Source organism: Watersipora subatra, chromosome 8 (assembly GCF_963576615.1).
Source record: "Watersipora subatra chromosome 8, tzWatSuba1.1, whole genome shotgun sequence".
Taxonomy (NCBI): domain Eukaryota; kingdom Metazoa; phylum Bryozoa; class Gymnolaemata; order Cheilostomatida; family Watersiporidae; genus Watersipora; species Watersipora subatra.
In genome coordinates this window covers 28,993,563-29,019,933 of record NC_088715.1, presented here as the reverse complement: position 1 = coordinate 29,019,933, position 26,371 = coordinate 28,993,563, and the positions used below count along the sequence as shown (strand labels likewise).

At 36.2% G+C, this 26,371-nt stretch overlaps 1 protein-coding gene and 1 non-coding gene across 2 annotated transcripts in view; both read right to left on the bottom strand.

Moving 5' to 3' along the window:
- LOC137402178 (teneurin-m-like) overlaps window positions 1-26,371 on the bottom strand; it is a 76,052-nt gene that overhangs the window by 20,177 nt on the left and 29,504 nt on the right. Inside the window, exons 9-24 of the mRNA XM_068088659.1 lie at window positions 25,552-25,719; window positions 19,499-19,681; window positions 17,416-17,562; window positions 16,063-16,282; window positions 15,159-15,278; window positions 14,163-14,295; window positions 12,818-12,958; window positions 11,665-11,797; window positions 11,047-11,181; window positions 10,540-10,698; window positions 8,916-9,013; window positions 7,812-7,966; window positions 6,652-6,653; window positions 3,492-3,679; window positions 943-1,123; window positions 93-462 (exon numbers count right to left, since the gene is read on the bottom strand). Of these exons, the coding sequence (XP_067944760.1) occupies window positions 93-462; window positions 943-1,123; window positions 3,492-3,679; window positions 6,652-6,653; window positions 7,812-7,966; window positions 8,916-9,013; window positions 10,540-10,698; window positions 11,047-11,181; window positions 11,665-11,797; window positions 12,818-12,958; window positions 14,163-14,295; window positions 15,159-15,278; window positions 16,063-16,282; window positions 17,416-17,562; window positions 19,499-19,681; window positions 25,552-25,719 (2,533 nt within the window). The remainder of the gene's footprint in view (window positions 1-92; window positions 463-942; window positions 1,124-3,491; window positions 3,680-6,651; window positions 6,654-7,811; window positions 7,967-8,915; window positions 9,014-10,539; window positions 10,699-11,046; window positions 11,182-11,664; window positions 11,798-12,817; window positions 12,959-14,162; window positions 14,296-15,158; window positions 15,279-16,062; window positions 16,283-17,415; window positions 17,563-19,498; window positions 19,682-25,551; window positions 25,720-26,371) is intronic.
- Window positions 17,659-17,730, bottom strand: Trnaa-cgc (transfer RNA alanine (anticodon CGC)). The gene has a single exon. It is a non-coding gene; the product is annotated as a tRNA-Ala (tRNA).

Genomic DNA, 26,371 nt, shown 5'->3' with positions numbered 1-26,371 from the left:
ATGCCGCGAATACATAAGTGTCCTAGGGTAGTTAGAAAGCAGTAGAAGAGTTAAAATGTCTTTCACATATTTTAAAGTGTAAAGTAACTCACTCGTAGTGCCTGTTGCGAGATAAGCTTGGCAAAGAAGAGACGACTGCATGGACTCGGAGGTTTCCAAAATCAGTCATATAAAGGACACCATTTGGTGTGACAGTCAGCGAGACAGGGCTGCTGAATAGAGCTTTAGAAGCGGTAGACTCATCTGGATTCCAGCATTGACAGTCAACCACCTCACAACTACACTTTGGTTTCACTCCCGCGAAATGACTGATGTAGCCATCTGTAGATATCACTCGAACTCTATTCACTGTCGATTGGTCTGACTCTATCACATACAGCTTACCATTGGAGTCAAAGGTTAAGTCAGTGAGAGCTACGAGGTCATTATTCCGTGCCTGAAGGGATTGTAGGTAGTTGTCACCTGAAAATAAAAAGATAAACTAACAGTACCTAGTAGTAACTATTAGTAGTAACTACTAGTAGTTACTACTAGTAGTTACTACTAGTAGTAACTACTAGTAACTACTAATAGTTACCTAATAGTTACTGATAGTAGTTACTAGTAACTACTAGTAACTGCTAGTAATATATAACAGTAGCCTTTGCCTTAGTTGTAATTGACTTCAACAGAAACTGCTTTACAGCTGCAAAGCATATGCACATGACAGCTAAGTTCGCAGACAGCCAAGCCTAGTGGTGCTTTGTGTACCCAACCAAACTAAATTAACCAAAAAGAATGAATCTGCCGCGTTGTTGCAGTATATTATATCAGTGCAGATGACATTTGAGAAATAAAAGAGTATAGAAAAGCAAAAGAAAATAATCCAACCATTGCAACCTGCAAAAACTATGTGTATTCAAAAGATATCAAAAAAAGTCAATCTCAAAATAAGGCACTCACCTAATAGACCAAGTCCTGCCTTCCTATCCGTGCCTTGCGGGCAATGGGCAGGGCGCCCTGCTACAATTGTCACCTTTTTTTCAGGAGTCATTTTCAGAATAAGATTTGTGGTTTTGTCTAGGATGTGCAGAGACTCATCAATGGGGCTAAAAGCTATGCTAGTAGGCCATCCAAGATGAACCTGTAAAAGAGAATTATTTACAATAGAACTAAGGGGTTTATTGGTGACTATCCAGGATCGATCTGAAGAATAAAACTACCATAAAACCTTTAATTGAATGCCACCTCTAATTGAATGCCATCTCCATTTGACCGCCACTATAATAGGAGAAGAGTTTCAAAATAGAGTGCCACCCTTTAATTGACCGTCACCTTTATTTGACCGGCACTTTGACTTTATTTGGTTTTTACGAACCCATAATGGCAAGTGACCAGTTGAAAAATGTCCACTAAATTGTACTAATAATAACTCGGTCACATCGGTTCCCATCAAAGTCTGTTTTCTAACTTCAAAGCTTTGTAGTTTTTTTGTTAAAACTTTGAAAGCAACACTATAGAAATCATTAATTAATTAATAGCTCATTGTTTAGCGAGCACGATTCTAGCAACTTTTAAAGTTTATGTAGTCCAAAGCGCATAACGCAACACGCATGAAAATATCACGGCAATTCACCATAGTAAATACCATGCAACTAACTTGATTACGCAAAAGATAGCAACACTTTCTACCACAAAACTTTTGCTGCTAAAATGGAATTGTTATTATTAAAAAAGAAACGATTTGTAGCTATAGTGTCCAACCGATAAATAAATACCAACAATAGCGCAATTTAAGCAGTTGTATCGTGTGTACTACATATGTTGAATTGCACTCATACTTTTATTGTATGTCATTATACATGTCTTAGACTATACTAATTGCAAAATTCGCTAGAATCGTGCTCGCTAGCACAATTCTAGCAGCACAAAATAATTCCGTGTTTCGTTCATTTCGTTTCGTCGGTCAGAACCAACGAAAAATCCGTTACGTTTGGCTGTACCTTTACTAACTTACCTTTACTAACGATTTGTCCACAAATCAACACAATCAAACGAAACTTCACTAGTTTCCGTTTGAAGCATTTTACCCAACTATAGGTTTATAGGCTGCCAGGTAATTTAAGTAAACAGCAATGAAATGCCACGACACACTGACAGCAAATCAGTTTTCAAGTCCGTGACTGACAGTGATTATTAAAGACAATCTCGGTCTATTTTCAGTTAAAGAAGTGTAGCCCTAAAAACCTAAGACGCATATCACTCTCCGCGGAGTAATCAGCAACGCTCCCAAACATCACTAATAAATTTGTGAAGGTCGCTTGTTGAGCCATGCTTTTGATTAGCAGAAGTTCAAGCTGAGCAAGTTTCAGGTTTTCAACGGAACCCAGTGCCACCAGAATGGATAATTGTATTAAAATAACAAATGTGAAGAAAGAGGCTGTTTTGGTTACCAACTTGAAAAAGGTGACGACAGTGATTTTAAAAGTGACTATTCTGACAACTTTGTGTGGTAGGACCCCATTATATGTAGTTATAAAATAAAAATATACCTTCAAATTAAAAAAAATGAAAGCTCCAACAAGTTGAAAAGCAGGGCGCAGGCTATAATATCACCGCAGGTTAATTGCAAGCAATAAATAGCAACTGGTAAAGATATTTTTCAGCCTCCCAATGCATATTTATTTAGAGATCTCTGGAAAGGAGATCGTTGAAGGAAAATAAAAAATATAGGCGACATTCGCTTCAACCGTAAAAAGGTTAAATTTATCTTCCCGAAATTCTAACGAGCTATTTGAAAAAACAATCCTAGTCTCTATTTGACCGCCACTATAGGGAAAGGGTAGAATACTAGAGCTCCACGGTGCTAAAAATAGAGGTTTTTACGGTATTATCAGTAGAGCTAACATTATACTAGTAGGTTACCTGTTTAAGATGAACCTAAAAAGAACCTATTCAGATTGAGACTAAAGACTATTGAACAACTGTTGTCTTCAGACAGAATGTGGTCTTTGTTTTAGTCAAGGATATGCGAAAACTCGTCTATAGGGCTGATGGCTACACTACATATAAAAATAGCTATATTATTATGATCGCATTATCTAACCACAAATTAATATTGACAAACATAATAAAAATCAAAGCTCCAAGTGAAATTTAAGAATCACTTGCAAAGAGTTAAATTTAAAGATTTTATTTTCCAATAGTCATTGCCCACCATTCCTCATGCGCAAAAAACAATGAATAACCCTAGGTCTTGTTACATTGTGATATTAACTAATCATATAGTTGATATGTCAATTGTAAATACAAAATCAATTGACTTATTTCTCAAAATCAATTCCCATTAACTTTTTGCAGGTATCAAAACCAAATAAACAAACTCAAATCACTACATATGAGATTTCCTTCAAATGTTCTAATAATCAACTCACCATTGATTAAGGCACATCTCTGTTATTCACCGTAAAGCTGATGCTGAGGCTCAAACATGCAGCACTGGAGTTACTAACCTCATATAGATCAGCCGCTCTTCCACATGGCATAGGTAGGTACTGTCCTGTCTGGTCCTGCCTACCAAGGTAGGTATCAATCACACCATTGATGTCAATCTTACGGATTGTACTATCATCCACGAAGTAAATCTCACCGATGCTGCTCACCGCTATACCTGCAACAAGGCATCCATTATACCAGTCAACTGGCTCATTGAGAGACTTATACTGCCAGCCTTGGTAAATACCTGCAACAAGGCATCCATTATACCAGTCAACTGGCTCATTGAGAGACTTATACTGCCAGCCTTGGTAAATACCTGCAACAAGGCATCCATTATACCAGTCAACTGGCTCATTGAGAGACTTATACTGCCAGCCTTGGTAAATACCTGCAACAAGGCATCCATTAGACCAGTCAACTGGTTCATTGAGAGACTAATACTGCCAGCCTTGGTAAATACCTGCAACAAGGCATCCATTAGACCAGTCAACTGGTTCATTGAGAGACTAATACTGCCAGCCTTGGTAAATACCTGCAACAAGGCATCCATTAGACCAGTCAACTGGTTCATTGAGAGACTAATACTGCCAGCCTTGGTAAATACCTGCAACAAGGCATCCATTAGACCAGTCAACTGGCTCATTGAGAGACTTATACTGCCAGCCTTGGTAAAAAATATGAGAGAGAATTGCATACCTTTAGGGTGTGACAACTGAGCGAGCTTGGCATCTCCTCCGTCACCACATGTAACTCCATGTACCCTTATACAGGTCGCACCATTTCCTGCAAAAGACAGGCATGTTTTACTTACTTGCCTGTTTGAAGTTTTACACTGTTGGAATGGAACTGCTATTGAAAATATAAAATAGTTTTTTACGCATTATAATATAATGTTATTGTGGAATGCTGCACTTCATGTAAAGAAACTCCTGAGTTATATTTAAAAAGCTTTAAATATGGTAGTGTGAGATGATGTGTAGTATGATACGGTTGCTAACGCTATTCCACAACTAAAATAATGCTTACCTAAAGTTCGGTTTAAACGAGCTTCAAAATTTAAATGAGTGAAATAAGAAAAACAAAATTATAAAGAGAGTTTGAAGTTAACATAGATCAAACTATAGCAGTCCTTTCAATACACATTTGCACCAGGTTATGAATTAACCGTGATAAAAGACAATGTACCTGCTACAACTTCGTAATTGTTAGCAATGTCTACAATTTCATCAGGCTGTGTATTCTTCAGTCTTAATATCTGTTTGGAGTAGAAGTCGGTGATGTAAAGTTTCCCATCCGTCGGTGAAATCGCCATGTAGTACCTGTGGCTCAGTGTCGCTCCTCTGTATAAAGAATTCGCTCTATTTTTGCTTCGTGTAACCACTAATACAAATAGCAGTTACCATATGTGTTTCGTAAAAAGGTGAACAACAAGGCTTGATTTTGATGCCTCTGACTTGCTTAAAAATTTCCGTTCTGCTAGGTTTAATGGAAAGTTTTGCAAATTTTCTCAATTTTGTTTCTTCTATAAAAGCAAGGACTTGAATAAATTTAATCAGCAACAGGAATGAGACGATTGTATTTTAAACGGCCTTCGTTTGATTTGTTCACTTGTTTGTTTAATTGTTGTACCATCTTCATATGACATGCCAGTTTTAGCATGATAACGAGGGCTTTATATAAACATATGTAAAATGAATATAAGGCTGGTATGTAATGTAAGTTCACGCTCTCAGCATTGGTAGTAGTTTTGACGGAGATATGATGGAGAAGCATTGAAGAGGAAATTTTGTTGCTGTAAGTTTTAATCGTATACTTTTACTAGTACAGTTTGTACTGTAATGAGCAGCCTATAGAATAGGTAAAAACAATCCATCAGGATGGTTTGTTGCTAATACTATCAGTTCTACATGAGAGAGTACATAACAACAACCGTTACGTCTGTTATGAGGGTGTATGGTAAAGCACAAGTAGATGACTCCGATGTTACTAAACCGTTTACTTCAACATGAATGAGGAAATAATGATTGAGTGAATTTTTTATAAAAAATATAACTGAGAATAAATAAAATAAATAGAATATAATAAACAGTCATTCCAATGCTTACTCCAAAAATATTTGATTAAATGGACTATCATTTTCATTTTGCCAGTGGTTTGACTTTTACAACAACTTGTGTTTGATAACAACTTGTGTCTGATAACAACTTGTGTTTGATAACAACTTGTGTCTGATAACAACTTGTGTTTGATAACAACTTGACAAGTTTGAGTTTGACAAACGTCTAAATTATAAAGTTTTAATAAAATAAAAAGACCTAAAAATGGTTAGCTCTGTGAGTAATAAACAATATCAATAATTAGAACATAATTACAAATTGCGCTAGAGGAGGATTAGTAACAAATAATGATTCAATTGAACAGTCATTGATACAAATCAAAGGCTGTTCAATTGAATCATCAATTATCAGCTATACATTTAAAAACACATGTAAAAAGTGCCAAGTAGCGGCAAATAATATTCAAGATCCCACAGCTATACGCTGAAAACAGTTTTAAGAAGCTTACAACTAGTTTAGATAGACATTTAACTTAAATTCTTTGGAGATTGCCCTATTTAAATAATATTCAATTGAACACTTCAAAGCAAAACCAGATTTTAAACATGCCCAATTAACAGAAACGGAAGCAAAAATAAGAAGTCTAACTTCTTTCTCAATTGATGACTCAGAATAAATATATGCATGAAATCGTAACATGAGTTTAGTAAAACAATAATATTAATAATCAAAATTATAACTGTGGCATACTATTATATAACCATGAGCAAATGTTGGACTACTAATGTAATAGAAATTAACATAATACAAATGGATTTTCATGAGAATATGTAATCGTAGCCAACTACTACTAGCTACATGCACCATTTCCTGTCTTCAACTACCCATGGCTATGCCTTATCTTAGCCTTATCAGCTACAGTACATTAGTTTTAACTAGCAGGTTATGTATTCCTTCCGTCAAACCAACACAACAAAAACTCTGCACATCACTCTTCTTACCCTTCAACAAACACTGGCATTCCGTTACTGAAAGTGGTGAAATACTGTGGAAATATATTCAGCTATCTAGCAACAATGGTGCACAATGAGAACACATACTATGCGTTACACATGACAACTGTATAATAGTTATATCAACTGTGATTTGTAACGCAAAGTTTGCGTCATAAGAGTGGGTCAAATTTAGTATAAACAATACAATAGCGAAAGGTTTTAGATGGTTGTGAGTGGCAGATGAATGAAGAAGATCAGACTTCTTATCCATGATCTATGTGTTTATCTGTAAAGTATTTGGAAGCTTTGAAAACAACAAGTTTTTTATTTCCTTTAGCAGGTAGTCTGGGCTGTGGAAAACTCATTTTCATCTTGGTTAGTGATCACATCGGGCTATAATAAAATCATTATTAAAACTATTATAAAATTATAAAATTTACAACCCGTCAACTACCATACTTTTCGGACTACAAAACCACACCCCTATATAAGCCGCATCTGCTTTATTTTCCAAAAAACGATAATAACACAATACATAGGCCACACCTTTGTATAGGCCGCATAACTTAGCACGGTGTTTTTTAACACGACAGCAACTTTGCTGTTTAAAACGGAACAGTGCCTAACAGCACTGTTCTGTATTAACCGACACTTTTTAACCTCGTGCCTAACGGAACAGTACCGTAAAGCATTGTTTCGTTTTTTGTTTCACCGCTAAAGGCGCACTAGCGGTGAAAGAAAAAGCCACAGAATAGCCGCACCTTTATATAAGCCATATGACTCAAATCATCAAAAAATATTGCGGCTAATAGTCCGAAAAGTATGGTAACTAAATTCTTAATACATTTTAGAGTTTCTAGCTGCAATATGTTAATGCGATTTGAACCTGAGCGGATTAAAAAAAGCAATGCTCTTTAGTTCCCTGCATTGGTACTAAAGCCGAGCTGGTAAGTCTCTCCACGCTTGTCTGCTGAAGTGCACAGGTAAGAAACCTGCTGGTACTGTTTAGTATGTAATATTTACAAACATAGCAAGAACAAGTCAACTGTAAATTACAGATATGGGCATACTTCCTTCAAATTTCTAGAAATCTTTAGTCTCATATTTACATCTAAATTAAAAGTAGACACTATAGCAATGCTTCAGCTTGAAATTCTAAGTTTAAAAGTTCTCATAACACTTCAATTATCAATCAGAACACATTTTTAAAAAAACAAGCGATCATATTGATGAAAAAGATATTATTTGATTTATGAATGTAGTCACATATGTGTAACCTTACCTCAGTTCAAGAACAGTCCGCACTTCAGTCATGTCAGGGGAGAGCCTCCTGATGAGGTCATAGTCAGCGACATAGACAGCTCCATCCAAGTCAGAGGCAATGGCAAGGGGTGCCATGAGCCTGCTCATGGTTGGCTCATCCTCGCATCCTTCACACTGCAGTTACAAATCATAGATTGTTAGTAATGCATCGTTACAAGTTGTTGTCTGTTAGTACTGCAGCATTACAAGTTATTGCATGTTAGTACTGCATCATTACAAGTAGTTGCATGTTAGTGCTGCAGCATTACAAGTAGCTGCCTGTTAGTACTGCAGCATTACAAGTAGTTGCCTGTTAGTACTGCATTGTTACAAGTTGTTGTCTGTTAGTACTGCAGCATTACAAGTTATTGCATGTTAGTACTGCATCATTACAAGTAGTTGCATGTTAGTGCTGCAGCATTACAAGTAGCTGCCTGTTAGTACTGCAGCATTACAAGTAGTTGCCTGTTAGTACTGCAGTGTTACAAGTTGATGCCTGTTAGTACTGGTTCGTTGCAAGTAGTTGCCTGTTAGTACTGCAGCATTACAAGTAGTTGCCTATTAGTACTGCATCATTACAAGTAGCTGCCTGTTAGTACTGCAGCATTACAAGTAGCTGCCTGTTAGTACTGCAGCATTGCAAGTAGTTGCTTGTTAGTACTGCAGTGTTACAAGTTGTTGCCTGTTAGTACTGCAGCATTACAAGTTTTTGCCTGTTAGTACTGCATCGTTACAAGTAGTTGCCTGTTGGTATTGTATCATTACAAGCAGTTGCCTGTTAGTACTGCATCACTACAAGTTGTTGCCTGTTGGTACTGCAGCATTACAAGTTCTTGCCTGTTAGTACTGTATCATTACACTGCTACTAAGACTGTTATTATGTACTGTTACTAAGACATTCATCGATATATTGAGACATCAAGAAGTTGATTAAAAAGTTAAATTTTATGAACTTATGTAGATCTTTTGTTAATCTAATTTTATTCCTAGACAGTAACTAGGTGACAACTTGAATTTGTTACCAGAAAAAGGAAAAGTTCCCTAGATTATGCCTGCAAACATGAGCGCAGCGTTAAATACGTACTGGTCGAACATTACGAGAACCATTGCCCAAAACTGTCTTCAGAAGCTCTGGTTGCTCTTTAAGAAACAAGGTGCTGCCATCTCCTTTTTGTAGGATACCTTCAAAAACAGACGTCTATATTAGCATAACAATGACTGGTCTTGAGACCAAAAAGTGTTGTAAGTACCTCAGGCTATATCAGCTTTTTGCAACATGGCCTGTACTGTTGACATCAGCACTTATTACTGTTACATGATGCCCTGTAAACATAACGTACTATATGACAGTTTTGAGCCAAGCAGGTGAGTATTTTACATCTCTATCTTCCTTATGTTTATTTAAACACCTGTGGGCTATAATACGATGATCAGATGTATACAGTAGACATTCCTGTAGCGTAAACCTTTTATAACGTAAAATCAACAAAATGCAAAAACTTTATGTTAACTTTTTGCTTTAAACTACTTAAGAATTCTATATAATGTACAGTTTCATATCAGTGAAAGTTGCCATATTCAATTTTAATAACGAGAATATCGCAGTTAGCCTTAAAATTATCGCTTTCTCTTTTGCCACACTTGGGAGGGAAAATGGTGTATAGGATTATCTCTATTACCTTCCCAGTATATTATGTACCGATGTTAACAGCTCGATATATGATATACCAGCCTTAACCTAAACTAATACAGAGTGTAGTTGGCCATGAGAGATAAACAGGTGTGTCAATAAAGCACAGAGAAAAAGTAGCTGCGCAACTGTTCAAAAATCTTAAAGGCGATTGATTGGAGTATCGTTAGCATTAGAGTATCGGTATTCCAAGTTGAATGCACGAGTTATATTCTCGGAGTTGGAGTTGTATTCTCGTCGAAAACAATTTTTTCTTAACCTTGAACACTGGCAACAGGGTAAACGAAGAGGCAAACACCGCTCTTATTATAGGAATTATTTTAGAAAGATTTTAGAAACACAAAACATTCTTTGCTATTTTTCTTTTGCAGAGTAGACTTTGCCATCTAGAAGAAAATGAAAAATTCGAGGTCAATTGGAATTGAAGATATACACAACCCATACCTTGTCATAAAATTACTGTACTTATAGAGTGAAATAGAGTGGAAGTGATAAGAATAAGGAGAAACGTTGTCGTTACAAAGTAATAATACTACAGTTACTGCACATTCATTAAATTGAAAAGGTAAGTATAGTTTTTTTTCCTTTTTGAATTGCTCAAAGTGCTGAGTTTAGAAATATCTCAGAACAGATTAAGCTATTTATATGTATTTTTCTGTACATAAAACCCATACATTGTAAAAATATTATTTCCATTGTAAGAGCGTCTACCATACATAATTGTACCGAGTCGCTAACTTACGGTAAACCTAGTGTAAACTAGGTAATACGTACAAAGGTAGGAGATAGAGGTGGTGGTAGAGATATGTAGTGTAACTAACACCCTTAATATTCTGAAACTTTAATAAATGTCCTGTTAAAAATCATTTTATCTGTAGTTTTAAAAATCTTTTTCGAATTTTTTTTTCAAAAAACAAATAAAACTAGGCATTCGGATGTATGTACATGTAACAGATCTACTATTTCCTGAACTCAACTAGTAGCCCAGCAAATGTAGAAAATAATTAGCCGCATATACCTTCCATATAGTTATAAAAGTGCTGAATGTCTAATCTCCAACCCTTAGCAAGGTAGCGGGCTGACTCCCCCACGTCCCCTCCATGATATCCACTGATTGTTGTAGCCTGTTTGTCCCAGATTATCTTGTCGCAGCCAACATACTGATATCCCACGGAGACTGCAAAGCATGACAACTCACGTGTTGATTTAAGCTCTGCTTACAACTGCTTGCATGAGACTGGGTATTACCCCAAAAGCTACAAGCTAACAAATGTTTATCATACAAACGTTATTGGAGTTGGCTGCCCCATCATCATACAGACTCCGTGGTGATAATGAAACAAGAGTACACAAATCTCAATTTAGCAAGCATGAGTGCAGCTTTGGTTACAACCAGAAGTGCTGGTAAATACTCCTTGCCGATCAGTGGACATTTTGTTTTTCTGATTATCGATATCATCTTGTTATGCAAACACCAATCAAGTTTAGAATGGATTTGGGATACCTATAAGCACTTAGATAGTACCTTGTGCCGGTCGGATTCCATATATATTTTGTTGATATGCATTCTGCTTGTTCCACGAATACTTGTAGGTCAGGTTTGGGTCAGCTTCAAATATTTCCGTATGAACAACTCCCTCAACAACTATTTTGAGGTGCACTGCAATATAGCAAGGAGTCACTTCTTTACTGCTGAGCACACAACTTCCACAGTGATATGTCATCAGGGCATCATTAATGACTGTTCTATATATACGTGATTAGATACATATGGATATATATTTATATATAGTACTAGCCTAATACTGTTATAGAACATATATACAGTACAGTATATACTGTACCGCATATACTGTACTGTATATACTGTTTACCAAATATTTGTAATAATAATACAACAAAAGATTTTAGAACAACATTCAATATCAAAATAAAATAGGGAAAGTAGTTCATGACAAGTAGAGCCTCATAAATAAGCAGACTAACCATCTAGGTTACACTTATTATTACTATTCTTCTAACTCTAACGATTGTTCCACTACAGTTACGAATAGAAGTTTGACTGATTGCCTCTGCAATATGATGGACACTTACATGAAAATCATCAATAAACAGCTTCAAAAAAAATTGGATGCAAACTCACCTAAAAAGAGTTTACTGGGAATGACCTTTGGTGTCAGCTGTATGAGTATCGTACTTTTATAGCCTTTCATGTCTGAGGTTTTGTAGATAATATGCGCGTCTGTCCCTGGTATAGTGATGCTCTCCTGTACTACCTGCATTCATTAGAATCTTTGCTACATGCATTTTAGTACGTATACCTATAATTCTATCATATCGATGTTTGCTGAAGATTTAAGCTAATGATTTATCGCGATTTTAGCAGCTTTTGCAATTGGTATAGTCCAAGACCCGTACCACGACACACAACAAAAGTACCAGTGCAATTCAACATAGTACATACGATGCAACTGTCTAAATTGCGCTATTGTTGATTCTTTATCGTTCAGACACTATGGCTATAAATCTTTGTTTTTGATAATGAATGACAATTTCTTTTTTAGCAACAAAAGTTCCGTTGTAAAAAGAGTTGCCATCTTTAGCGCAATCAAGTCAGTGGCATCGTATTTAATATGACAAGTAGCGTTAGTATTTTTCTTACGTTTCCCGTTATGTGCCTCGAACTATATAAATCACGAAAGTTGCTAGAATCGTTCTCGCTAATAATTTGTTTAACCAATTATAGCGTTTCTTCAATTATTTTGGTGTGCATACACAGCTCTGAAAATTCTGTGGATTTCAGCCAAATAATTCTGTGTTTTTCGTTATTTCGTGATTTCAGTCGAAACCATTGAAAAAATTGGCATGTATGGCCGCACCTTTATACCACCAGTGACATGTGTAAACAGTTTGCCACGTGATATGCTGCTACCCTACTAAGCTAGGGTGAAATAAATAGGCAAAAGTTAAGTGACCAGCGACAGCTAGTGATTATTTCTCAGTGGTTGAGAGCATTGATTCAGTGACAGCATTGCACCTTGGTGTACAGCAAGCCGATTTGTTCATAGATAAACTCACTGACATCGTTTGGCAGAAAATGAACACACCGAGGCTTAGTTCCTTGTTACAACTGCCTTATTCTACAATGAACTCTATTGACTGATGCTGAAGACAAACAGATAGAAGTACAAACAACATTAATACAACAGTAATAACAACGATAATAACAATCACAGCAAATTCCTGTAGAGATTTAAAGGATAAATTCATCTATAATTTGTAACATTGTAACATACCTGAGATTCTGGAATAATTGCACTTTGTTCTGGACAAGTCTTGAGTTGGGTGTGTTGCCACATAGGTAGTACGACAGGATAGAGTGTGTACCTGTCGTGGTCCGGGCTGCAACTTTGCTCATTTATTGGCTCGTCGTTTTCCTACAAAAAGATATGACAACTACCCAATTTCAATCTGGACCAGTTTCACTTTAACCAGATGTGTCATAAGTGTAGATAATCACATCAACTCATCTTACAATACCTACATTAGCAAAAAATCTGAGAATTTACTTGCAAAGACTATTTTTGGCTAAACTCAATCCAACAATTGTGCATGCATAGCGAAGAGACAACTATTATTTTTCCTAGAGCTTCAAACTGTCTAAATATCAGCCAAACTCTGCATTGACTCCAACAGTCTATCCTTTATATCGCTTGTTCACTATAATTTTGCAGAGGCCTTTGGCTTATCAGGCTTAATAGAGGGATGCGCACTCATCAAATTCTTTATTCACACTGATCTTAACCTGGAGTGATTGTCTCTATGGAACAGTTAATCCAGCAAACAACTGTTTGTTTTTTTAAATCATGGTGTATCTACCTGTGTTACTAAGGAATTTAAAAAACCATATGTAAAAAAGCCAACAATCCTCATTGAGATATCTTGAGCTGTGACTACTTGCTGTCCATAAATTAAACAGTGATGAATCTCAGAGTTGCTTTGTGACATAAGAAACATACCAGAACTTATAATACTACAAGTAAATCGGTAAGTTATATTCCTTGCTGTTAGAAGTTTGAACATAAGTTTTAAGGCGGGTACAACCTGTACTGCAGTATGTCCAGGTTGTACACTCAGCCATTATTCAAAGACCATGTATATGTGTATATGTGTATGTATATATGTATATATATATATATATATATATATATATATATATATATATATATATATATATATATATATATATGTATATACATATAGGTTTGGTGGTATATATATAGGCTAGGTTTGGTGGTATATATATATATATACCACCAAACCTAGCTTCCAAGTAGTTGGATTACAAGAGTGCACCACCACTCTCAGATGATATGATATATATGATATATATATAAATATCATATATATATATATCATATATAACAAAGATATATCCGGAAACATGGCAGCTGACAAACTTTACCGATGTTTCGCCATGCATACATGACAGTCTGTGCAATGCGCACCACCTCGGCTATTGTGACTGGCTTGATAACCATCGTGAATGGTAGTGTGTGATTACTGCCCGATGTAGTGTGATGCGGTGTGTACCAGTCTTTAGCTGTTATTTCGCAACAAAGAATAAATATTTGGACCTACCTGAAGTAACGTGACTGGATCAATAGTCACAAAAGTATTCCATGCCACCCAGACAGTTGTGTTAATGGAAGGAGCTTGGCCTCGCACAAACCAGAGGTTAATGGATCCACCTCCATTCACCATCAAGTCAAATCTAGGAATCCATTCGAATGCGAATTTATCTTACAAAATAATATGATGGCAAACATTACAGTAGTTTACGTGTAGCAGGTTTACCAAGGTCATGGCGGCTATATAAAGCATGTATCTCATCCAAACAAGCTTTGTGACAAACTAATTCACATCTAGTTTAATATAACCCTTTTACATAGAAGGACAATTATTGTTTCATTACTTGAAACATCTATTTGCATAGCTAGTCTAATTTAAATACATAAAATACATACATATATGTCAAATGTATACACACCCAATATACACATAAAATGCACACATTTGAAGTTGAAAGAGCAGACTAAAAGCAATATAAATAAAGTGAAACAAATTTTTATTTTCATTTATAGCTGAATCTGTGAAAATTAAGATGAAAAAATTTTGCATGCTGACAGCGAATATGAAGTTAATAGCTTTGCTAAGTTCACATGCAGCACTATTGCAGTAACGGCTTAGTGAGCCAGTGCTGCAGTGTTACGCCGAGCAAATAAGCAGATCATATTTACAAAGAGTGATATAGTCGAGCAGTGGTTGTGTGACACCATAAGTCAAGGGTTTATCTTTAACCTATGCAAGTGTGACACAGTTGGTGGCTGAGGTCGTTTCTGTGACACAAAGACGGACCGCCACACATATATTTCGCTTTTAAATGGCGACACTGAATCATAACAAAATGATAGTGACAAGGCTGTTATCATGATGGCAATGTATCGTTATACGGAGTTGTGTCGCCATGCTATCGCTGTATGAAAACTTATTGTACATTTGCTACTAGAAGATTAGAAAATATAAAATATGACCATAATCATAAATATAGTCACAGGTCGAAATTTAACTACTTACTCTCCATTTTCCCGGGTCAATGTGAAACCAAAAGATAGCTCCTTTGGAAGATAGACTCTTGTACAAAGGGCAGGACTTCCATCTCTCAATAGCACTTTACCTCTAATCACGGAGACTCGTCTGAAACAATTAATTTCAAAGTTTTGTTTTATATAACTTCAACTTTTGCTTCAACTTTTTTCTGCTAATAAAAACTTCAAACTACCAATTGAGCTTGTAATGTTCTATTTCTGCAAATATATTATATAATAAATGCTACAAGGCTGTTAAGGGAGTTATCATCTCATGTGATACTGATTGCTCTGCTTAATTTTCTTTAATAAACCAACTTGAATTACAATAACTAACTGCTAAACAACCACTATGAGAAAATTTAAAGTACAGGTAAGATGAAACTAAGACATTGTTATTTCTGTGCCAGAAGGGTGCTGTGAAAGCTAAAAGTTTCCACCTCAGTTTGTCACCACTTTTGATAAACTTGAAAATTAATGCTAAATTGTTAGTGCAAAATTAGCTTGCTAAAACCGGCAAACAATGTTTTCCTTTTGCATGAACAATGTTCTTCAAATTTTGACAAGCCAAACCAGGCTACAAATTATACATACAAGCTGCAGTTGAAATTGAATGTTAATATTCTTCAGAAGGCCAACAACCATCTTTAGAACATTTTAATGAAACCATCATTCAATCAAACTTAAGTGATCACAATAATTGTATTCAGAGTACACTGATAAAAACTTTGCCACTGTAAAACTGATCAACAACTAATGGCTAATCAGAAATCAATACTACGCAAGAGATAATCAATAAGCAATAACTAATCAATAAGCAATGACTAATCAATATCTAATAATGATAATATCAATAAATGATATAAAGATAATAAATGACAAATGAAGCTTACGCTGGGTCGAAGACAGAAAGGTCGGCAACATTCTGTACCCTGTCAAGCGTGCCACTGGGCTGCACTAGAAACTTATTCCTGTCATAGAAGGATGACAGAGCACTTAAGCTTGGACTTGACTGAAGTACTTGTATCGGTTCGGGAGCTAGGCCACAAAATGGTGAATCGCTACATACTGGCTTCTTACAGCAGTCTGGGTCAAAGCAATCAGTCATGTGATCTGCAAGCACAATCGAATTCGTGTAAGGAGTGAAATGGGTAGCCGTCAGTGGCACGGTTTGACTTGATCTAAAGTTTGCTAAGCCCTGTAGAACCTAAACATGTCAACAACAGATAAGGTCAGTACAGAGATGCTGGTGTAAGAAAAGGGGAGTATAGGCTACTAGTGAAGTGGCATGATGTTTGCAAAATACTTGATGTTGAAATTCCATGCGAAGAACAAAGTGTGAAGTCCTTGTAATAGGCCTCCAGCAGACTATCAATATAATATCAGAATATCAAGTACGCGTTTTTACTGATTCACATTTTCAATAATCGTCTTGATTTATTTTGGTTCATTATTTTTTTCATAATTTAGGCTCAGAGCAATAATTCTTTACAATGATTGATTGGTACTGAATGCCAAAGATACAAAAGAAACAAGAAGAATTAGTTAACAACAATATTAATAATTATTTATAATATATATTAATAATAATAATAATATTAATATATATATAATTATTTATAATATTTAATTATATAATGTTAATAATAAATAATATATTAATATTATGTTATAATAGTTATTTTCATAATAATAATTAATATTATAATATTAATAATTGTAATTATAATCAATGTTATAATAATTATAATTAAATATTTATAAGAACATTTAATTATATTATAATTTATAATAATAATAAAAATATAACAATTTTGAAGAAATTGACTCTTATTTCAACTTTCACCAAATCAATGACTCAACCATCATGGCCCAACAAGAGCGGCGCATCATTCTATCAGTATAGAATAGAATCTATCAGCAAATCAAAAGAATGTTTTGTGCAAAAGCGCTGCCATCTCATCTGATTAGTTATGTAATGAAAACATGAAATAGATGCACTCAACCGAAACTTAACAAATTTCACAATTATAGATCAGTTGTGCTAAAATAAAAAGCTGTAATTACTTGTCAAAAGATCAGGGCTTGTTAATCAAATCCTTTGTCTCAGTTCACTGGTTGATAGACATTGAAGTATTGAATATCAAGGTAAAACATGTATGATGGAACAGTGATGGAATCTCAATCCATTTGCTACTATCAAAACTTATTTATGCTCATAAAATAGGTTGGTCAATGCAGTTTACCTCCATCATTATCTGTACCATCATCGCATTGCAGCTCAGCTGCCACTCCACAGGCGAATCCTTTCCATCCAGCCTCACAAGAACATGAATAAATACCACCTGTTTTCTCGCAGCTCCCATGAGAATTACAGTCTGATGGGCAACCATCTAAAAAAAGGATGAAGAAGTTAAAATAATTGTAAAAAAAAGATATTTAAACACTCGGGTTATATAAATACCGTGAAATCCCTCGAACAAAAGGCCTGGAGATGCCGGGGATTGAACCCGGGGCCTCACACATGCGAAGCGTGCGCTCTACCACTGAGCTACATCCCCTATACGCTTACGTAGGGAATTATTATGGTATTAGACTACGCTACTGTCGACCTCTCACGTACCTCTCGAGCTAGCGGTTCTATTAACGTTTGATTTAGTTCATCATTCGGTGAGATTACAAACAGCTTAGTTAACTTGCTAATGTGACACAATGCAATTGTCAAATTTTCTGGTCCAAACTCCTCTTCAGCATAAAAAAAATACATTTAATCATACTTGGATTTCATTTAATGTTCACACTGCTGCTAACAAACCATGCTTCTAATCACAGAGTGAGCTGCAATTAATGCAAAGGCTCATGTTATCAGAATCAAACGCTTCCGTATATCATCTAACTCTCTCCTAATAAAATTGACAATGAAGCACCATTCTAGACAGCCAGAACGACAGCCCCATATTCTGATCTAGTATTGCAAAATACTGTTATACCAGCTCTGAAATGGTAAAATCGCACAAAGCTCATTTCATACTGCACATCATTAAACCATAACTGTCACGAACAACTTTTATCGTATTTACTAGGTAAATCAGACACGCTGATTCCGATTTTGTACTCAAAATAAAGATTAGTCCACTAACCTTCAAAGTCATTTAGGCTTTTTTAAAGCGTTCCAATGTCCGTTTCGAAAACAACACAGTCGGCATTACAAGCTCCGCCCATAAATATGTGACGAAACCTAGCTTTTTTAGAAACGGAAGTTCGGAATGTTTAGTCCGATTCAGAATAATAGAGATGGGTGTCTTAAAACCCATTATTATTTAAATCCAGCCTGTAAAATAATTTCAGTTTTTTATGAAAGGGATATAAACTATTTAGAATTGTTCGCAGCTTGCTACATGACGTTTAAATGGGCTGGACGCCGAGAAAAATTAGTTCAAAAAGCGCGGTTTTATCACAAGCTAGCGTTGTTATCGCGCTTTTTAAATATGCAATGCTAAATAGCTTATCTACCTTTCAGAAAAGACTGATATCATTTTTAAGGCTGAATTTAGATATTAATGGATTTTAAAACACCCATCTCTATTATTCTAAATCGGTCTAAACATACCTACGTAACTTCTGTTCCTAAAAAGCTAGGTTACGTCACGTATTTATGTGCGGAGCTTGTTATGCCGATCGTGTTGTTTTCGAGACCGGTATTAAAACGCTATAAAAAATCCTTCATTACTCTGAAAGTTAGTGGCCTAATCTTTATTTTGATTACAAAATCGGAATCAGCGTGTCTGATTTACATGTACCTAGTAAATAGATAAAAGTTGTTGGTGACAGTTATGGTTTAACCTTCCTTAGGCCATCAGGAAATAGGAACGAGTTAAACAGTCCTTCTAGTGCAGTTATGCCCTTGTTCAAACACCATTGTGTTCTTAATACAGCAACCAAAAAAATGTTCGGTGCAAGTCAGAAGGGATACTACATTAGCCTACGTAAATGATACAGCCACACAAGTATGTACAAGTGATATAGCTACATATGTATGTACAAGTGATACAGCAACATATGTACAAGTGGTACATTTATACAAGTATGTACAAGTGATCCACCTCAACACCAACTCTACTCAATAAAAAATAGTCATGAAAACCGAAGAGATTTTCTCGTCATTTATTTCTGTAAGTTTGCCATCTTCGGTGGCTAGAGGAGATGACAGCAGCTAGCAACGGAGAGGACAGTCTTAAACTAGGATGCTAAGTGCTAAAGATGATAAGGTAGGAGAAGAAACCTAAAGAATTGAATATGAGTAAATTGAATATAATGAGTAAAACTTACTCATTGTGCAGTGCTTGCCGTTCCAACCTGGCTGGCAGTTGCACGTGCCATTTCTACAGACGCCATGGAGGGCACACCTTGCATCACACTTTTTCTGTGTACACGTCACTCCTTCCCACATGTAATCGCACACGCAGTGGCCATTGAAGCAATGACCATTGATGCACTCCACATTGCACTCCTCTGAAAAACCATATTGAAATATACTGTTTCATCACATGTGGTAAAAGTCTAAGAAGGTATGCCATATCTCCATGCCGCATGAAGCCACATAGCTTTGTAAGAGATATTTGTTGTCATGATACGGTCTGGCGTTTTTAAAATCGTATTTATTCAATTTAGCTGTCCAGAATAAGACCAGCTGTCATAGTTGATCTCTAGGTGGTCTAGATTATGTGACATGTCCACAGGTCAAGGTTAAATTAACAAATATCAGTGCCATTCGTACACTCAGTGTTTGCACAGTGGCTAAGTTATTACAAATGCAAGTGCTCAATCAACAGCACCTCAATCAATAGCGCCCACTTAAATCTACTACTCCAATGAAGCACAGTTAATATCCAATGTCAGGTTGCATAGTTTTTAACAAACGGGTTGTTAAACTATTGTAAATAAACCAATTAATAGATGGAAATGAAACACAATTTTTCCAACCAATCGCGTTGAATTTCCTACCATGTAGTAAAAAAGGAATTTTAAGCCTTGGAAACAACCATTGATACTCTTTGCAACACAGAGTCAGCTTTACTCTACCTCTGTTAAGTAGGCAGCACTTTAACATAATCAGGTGAGTAACCAAAATATTACACCATAAAAAAGCAAAGGATTTTTAATGGGCGCAGAGACCTATTTATCTTCAGATTATACTTAGAACTGAATTTGATATTCATTTCTCCTGTCATACGCTTATCACTATCCTAATGAGATGCTGACTATATATATGTAACTATACATCAACTCAGACAAGTGCAGATAGAAAAGGAATTATTGGTTTGTCTGTTTAAAAATGTTATACATTTTTAAACAACATTTAAAAACGATTCATTTGATATTATTAGAAAAACTAATAAATCATTCCAATAGATGTTGGAATGGTTTTCTAATAAGACCGCAGTAATGTAAAATGCTGGGAGCATGCCCCAGCTAGCAGATTTTTGTAGCTGATCCATTCAGGAGAAAAATCTTTTTCCGAAAGAACTTTTTCCGAATTTTAATTAAGTTGCAAGAAAGACAAATAAATAGTAAGCATAGAAGGTATATCAGTAACGACAGAAAACAATAGATAAATAAAAGACAAACAGTGGGATTTATATATATAGATGAACTTATACTAAATAAAAAAATAACATGTAAAATACAATATGTAGCAAAAAACTTTCATGGTAAGTACAAAAACTGTTGTCCATCAAGCCTGAAGAAGCACGGAGTAACAACTAGGCAGTATGGAAACACTGGTAGGGGCACTGGACATCTGTGGAGTGAGTATTCGTTGCCCAAATGAGAAGGTCATGAGCTTGCATATTCATTTAGGATTAGACTAATTATGGCTACAATATTTTGGTGTTTTATCCCATTAAGGTAGTTTTTAAATTTTCTAAATTTAACTTCATAGCAGTCTGTATTAATTCTCATAAATTTGGGAAACTGTATAATTTGAATCAAATAATAACCCTCATCAATCTTACACATAGGGAATCAGAGCAAAGGCTAGTATCGCCTTTCATTCTCTCGTCTAGCAACATCCAGTATGCCCATTTTAGAACAATCCAGAGGGAAGTACGAAAACTTTTGCAGGGTCTTCTTCAAGGTATCCATATTGGTATATATTTGTACACAAAATGCCCCACTACTACTTTCAAAAAATAAGGCACAGGTGAATGCAGTCTTATGACCAGTGGAAAGTTTTGGTGTTCCAAATATTGAATACTTAAAGCAAATAACTGTTGTTAAAACTGATTGAATTTGGAATGCTCCTCCTGTCTATGGAATATGTTGTTGACATGGTTGTAGTGAAATGTCAACAACTTGGCAACACAGCTTGGCAACTGCAAGGAACTAGGCACGCCTCTCGACAATGACTCCATTTAATGGATTTCCCCTAGCCTTGCTCCCACATAGCAAATAATCGGCTGGCTATTATACCCTGCCAATGCAAACTAATAGCGTGCAAGCTTATTGTATAACCTACTGTATAACCTTGACTATGCGCATGGTATGAGAATTCTTGACATTACTGCCTAGCTGTAGCAATGAACAGAGCATAAATCACAATGCGCAGTAATTCAAATCTAACAATTTGAATATTAGTGAATTGAAAGATTTTATTGGAAAAATTTTCATCATGGCTTGTGATAATCTGAAGCAATAACCTACCTAATATTTAAACTATTCACCAAACCTATTGACCAAGTCATGTCATGGTTGCAGAAATAACAAAACCTTCAGAATTATTTGGTTTTAAATTATCATCACAAAACTAACTATTAAGAAATACCATAAAAAAAATAAAATGTTTTACATCACAGTTCAGCGCATTATTTTATGATTTTGGGTAACTGGGTAGTCGTAACAAGAAGCCATGAGGCAATTCAAGCAAGGCCTGTAGGAACTTAGAGATAATTCAGAGATATCATCAATGAGCTGATAATGAGATAATCCTAGTGTTACATGCTACGAATTTTTAAGCTTCGATGTTGTGGTTTTGATCGTAGGAATGAAGAGGACATATTTACATGATACGCAGGAGTGATCGCACAACTCATAATTGTTCTAGTTGACGGGTTTACATGCTACGAAGCAATAGTCGCACAACTCCACGTTTTCTATATTAACCTGTTGCGCTTGTAGCTACAACGAGGCGCATATTTTATATCGCGGCTGACATTTTTTAAATACGTCCAAGGTCAAATGTCAAAGAATGCGGGAAATTTTTCTTTCAGATTCAGAGTTAATATTTTTTATTTCGGAAATGACATTTTTAAAACACGTGTTAAAAACAAAGCTGCGTAGGAATGCTGTAAGGACGCCACCAATAAAGACGATAAAAATCTAACCTCAAATCGCAAAAATTTATGCAATAATATGAATATTGATGTTTGCATCATACACAGTACTTCGATGTTGAGACGATGTTTTCAAAAATACCCCCTTTAATCGGAGGTTGAAATCGCTTCAAAGAATTAAATATGCGATGTTTGAAACCATTTACATGCTACGAAGGAAAAAAATACAACAAAAATTCGTAGCATGTAACACTAGTGAATGAATGATACTCTTCAACTAAGCTGACCAGCCGGGGACATGAGCTGACAGCAATAAGTAAGCCAGAGAAATCGTCGACCTTTTGGACACCATCTGATAGCAGTCTCTATCTTTTGTTTATTTTGATACCCAAAATCCAGTCTGTTAACCAGTACTGCTACCGAGGACCGGCTGTTGTCAGGACCACCTTATGACCAGACACACTGTTTCTCTTTCTCACAAGTGATGAGTTATATGCACTTAGTTTGTTCTAGTTTATTCCAGATGGTTGGCACACTGAAATTGTTTCAAGAATTTTCTCTTTTTACATGTCACCTCCAATGCTGTGCCAAGCTGGTGTGCCACAAGTGTTTCATGTAACACCATAAATGGATAACAGCTACCCTTCAGGATATAAGTTTAGTGTGCCTAGTTGACACCATATGACAGTGGATGACATCATATGGGCAGTGCACGGCACTGTATGGGCAGTAGATGACATTGCATGGGCAGTAGATGACACCACCGTTTGGGCAGTGTATGACACTTTATGGGCAGTGGATGGCATGGCATGGGCAGTAGATGACACCATATGGGCAGTGAATGACACTATATGGGTAGTGGATGACAACAATATACCCAGTGAACGACATTGTAGAGGTAGTATACGACACCGAGTGGGCAGTGGCTGATGGCAAAAGGGCAGTGGATGACGCCCTATGGGCAGTGAATGACAGAATCATCTTAGCAGCTTTTGTGCTAATGCAAAGAATTTTCTTAATATTATAGAAAACAAGCTAAGATGAGTTCAGCTGCAATGCGCAACCCTAACGCTAACTCTATGTCATAAGCACACTTGTCTAAAAGTTATAAATTTAAGTGGCATAGATTTTCCTAGCTAATGGCTTCGCAGTGTTTTAGCCATACCTAATTTTTGGAGAATGTTGAATTAAACCATTGTATGACCTGCAATCAGGGAGTTGAGCTTATGCTAAAATCGATGAATAGTATATATCATCTCAAAATCCGTCTGACTGTTACAAATGGATAGAAATAATTATGCTGTATTAACATTTCATATCTGATATAGGTGCAGCGTTTTGTCTTAGACGGAGTAGTTAGCACAGATTAGCATACAGCATACATTAGCATACAGATTTGCACGGGCGCAATAGCGGAAGGCTCAACAGTATATTAATAGCGCGGCGGAAAAAACCAGCCGACAATTCATGACAATAGCGCGCAGCATGGCCCGCCTGTCACAAATTCTTATACCGTATTTGCGATTGCGAATACAGTATAATATTTGCCATCATACTAACCATGCTATTCATTATTCGAACAGCGACGCTTGAAACAAGTCACAATCTGCTCAGTTTGAAGTTTTCAATTTTGATAGGACCAAGGTATGTAGCCTACACATAATTCTGTAGTTATTTTTGTTGCAGAATAACACCTTGCTATTAGAAGAAAACATTAGAAAATCCTGGATGTAGTAGTGATTAAACAGTACTGCATTAGGCAAACTGTACATTGATATAATTATGCTCACAATAGATTTGTTTTATAGAAACTACAATGGTACAGTACGATCGTAACCAACAGCAGCCAGCAGACGATCAGCTGGAATACGATCCAGAGCACCTAGTACTAGCCTTGCTATATATTCGATATCTCATAGCTGAGCTTGGAATGCTATTAGCTATACTAATAAGGCAATAAAGGAGGACTGCAGGATCGTACTCGACAACAGCCAGTAAATGATCAGACTGGACTAGTCCGAAATCTGTTGTATATAAGATGTTAATCGTTTGTGCTTGTCAAACTACTACCCCTACTACTGCAAGTGTGTACACAATACTAACTATAATCTAGTCTACAACTAAAGAAGGATAGTACAGAGAGTGGGCAATATACAATGATAAACCGATCAGGTCTTATTACACCTTCAGACAGCATCTTCCAACAAATTAACAAGCTGGATGTTATCACCTGTGGCTTAATACGAATGACCAATCATCACACCTTCCTTCATTAGCTATGCAGCTGTTAAAGCACCCTCTATTTACTATTATCTATCACTGTCATCCATTACCATTATCTATTTACTGTTTATCACTTACGCTGTCGGTCACCATAATACTGGTCATTTAAATTTATAATCTGTTTAATTGTTTGTTAAGTACAAGCTATGGAATGTATATAATCTTTATTAATAAATCCTATTGTGTCGTTGTGTATGTCTGTCTGTTAGTCTGCAAAAGCGCTAAACATTTCCACATTTTTTGCCGATGTCATCCAAATAACATGCATATACTCTATGCCAGCTGCCAGATCGCTAAAAATATGTGATGTTGAAAGTTCATCTGGTTTCTGAGAACCAGCTTGTTAAAAACCAACCTGCGGGCTGTCTGACTGAAAATGACTAAAATCCCAGGCATTGCCAGCTTATGGCCGGTTTACACTGCTGTATATCGCCGTAAGTTGGCGTTAATCCCACACTACGATGATCATATGTGACAACATTGTTCACACTATCAAAAACCCATCCATGTTTACATCAGTGAATAGTCTGTGGAATAGAGTACTCATTATACAGTGCAGTCCCCTAAGCGATCAAATATTAGTCCGACAGCAACTACCATGAAAGAAACTCTCGTGGACAATAGACAAGGACAATAGACAATAGAACTATTGAAGCATACAGGCAGTCAAATAAGTTCGAACACCAAAAACAATGGCCAAGGATAGAACAGACACTTTCGCATAAAACCTATTCAAATTTTTTGGGTAGTTAAGCTGTAATGACTCACTTTGTTCGCAGTTCCTTCCTCTCCAACCAGCTTGGCAGGTACATGTCTGGAGCTGAGGCTCAAAGCTCCCATGGCCAGAGCAATCATTGCTACACGCTATTGTAAAATTCTTTAGCTCATCCACAGAACAATGCAGTCCCCTGTACCCAGTTTCGCAGTAACAGTTTCCTGTATGAGAAATACGTAACTATTTGCGAAGAATTCAGTTGCCAGCTATCCCTTTCATTCAGTTATTGCTTACGGATGATTATTTATTGAGCTAGTTTTGGTCAAAATCAAGCTGTCTGTATTTCTTCTATTATCCATGCTTTTGGGGTAAGATCGACTTGTAAAGTTTGGCTTCAGCTATTACACAAACTGAACGGCGATTAAGATTTCCCTGCCGCAGTATCAGTCCATGAGTATGGGTATGCTGTGCAATCTTCCATTGTTTTGAGCTTTCGTAAATCAACAAATGTCATATACCTTGTTGACATAAGGCTTGGGCTTATGTCATGGACATAAAGTTTGGCTTCAGCTATTACACAAACTGAACGGCGATTAAGATTTCCCTGCCGCAGTATCAGTCCATGAGTATGGGTATGCTGTGCAATCTTCCATTGTTTTGAGCTTTCGTAAATCAACAAATGTCATATACCTTGTTGACATAAGGCTTGGGCTTATGTCATGGACATAAAGTTTGGCTTCAGCTATTACACAAACTGAACGGCGATTAAGATTTCCCTGCCGCAGTATCAGTCCATGAGTATGGGTATGCCGTGCAATCTTCCATTGTTTTGAGCTTTCGTAAATCAACAAATGTCATATACCTTGTTGACAT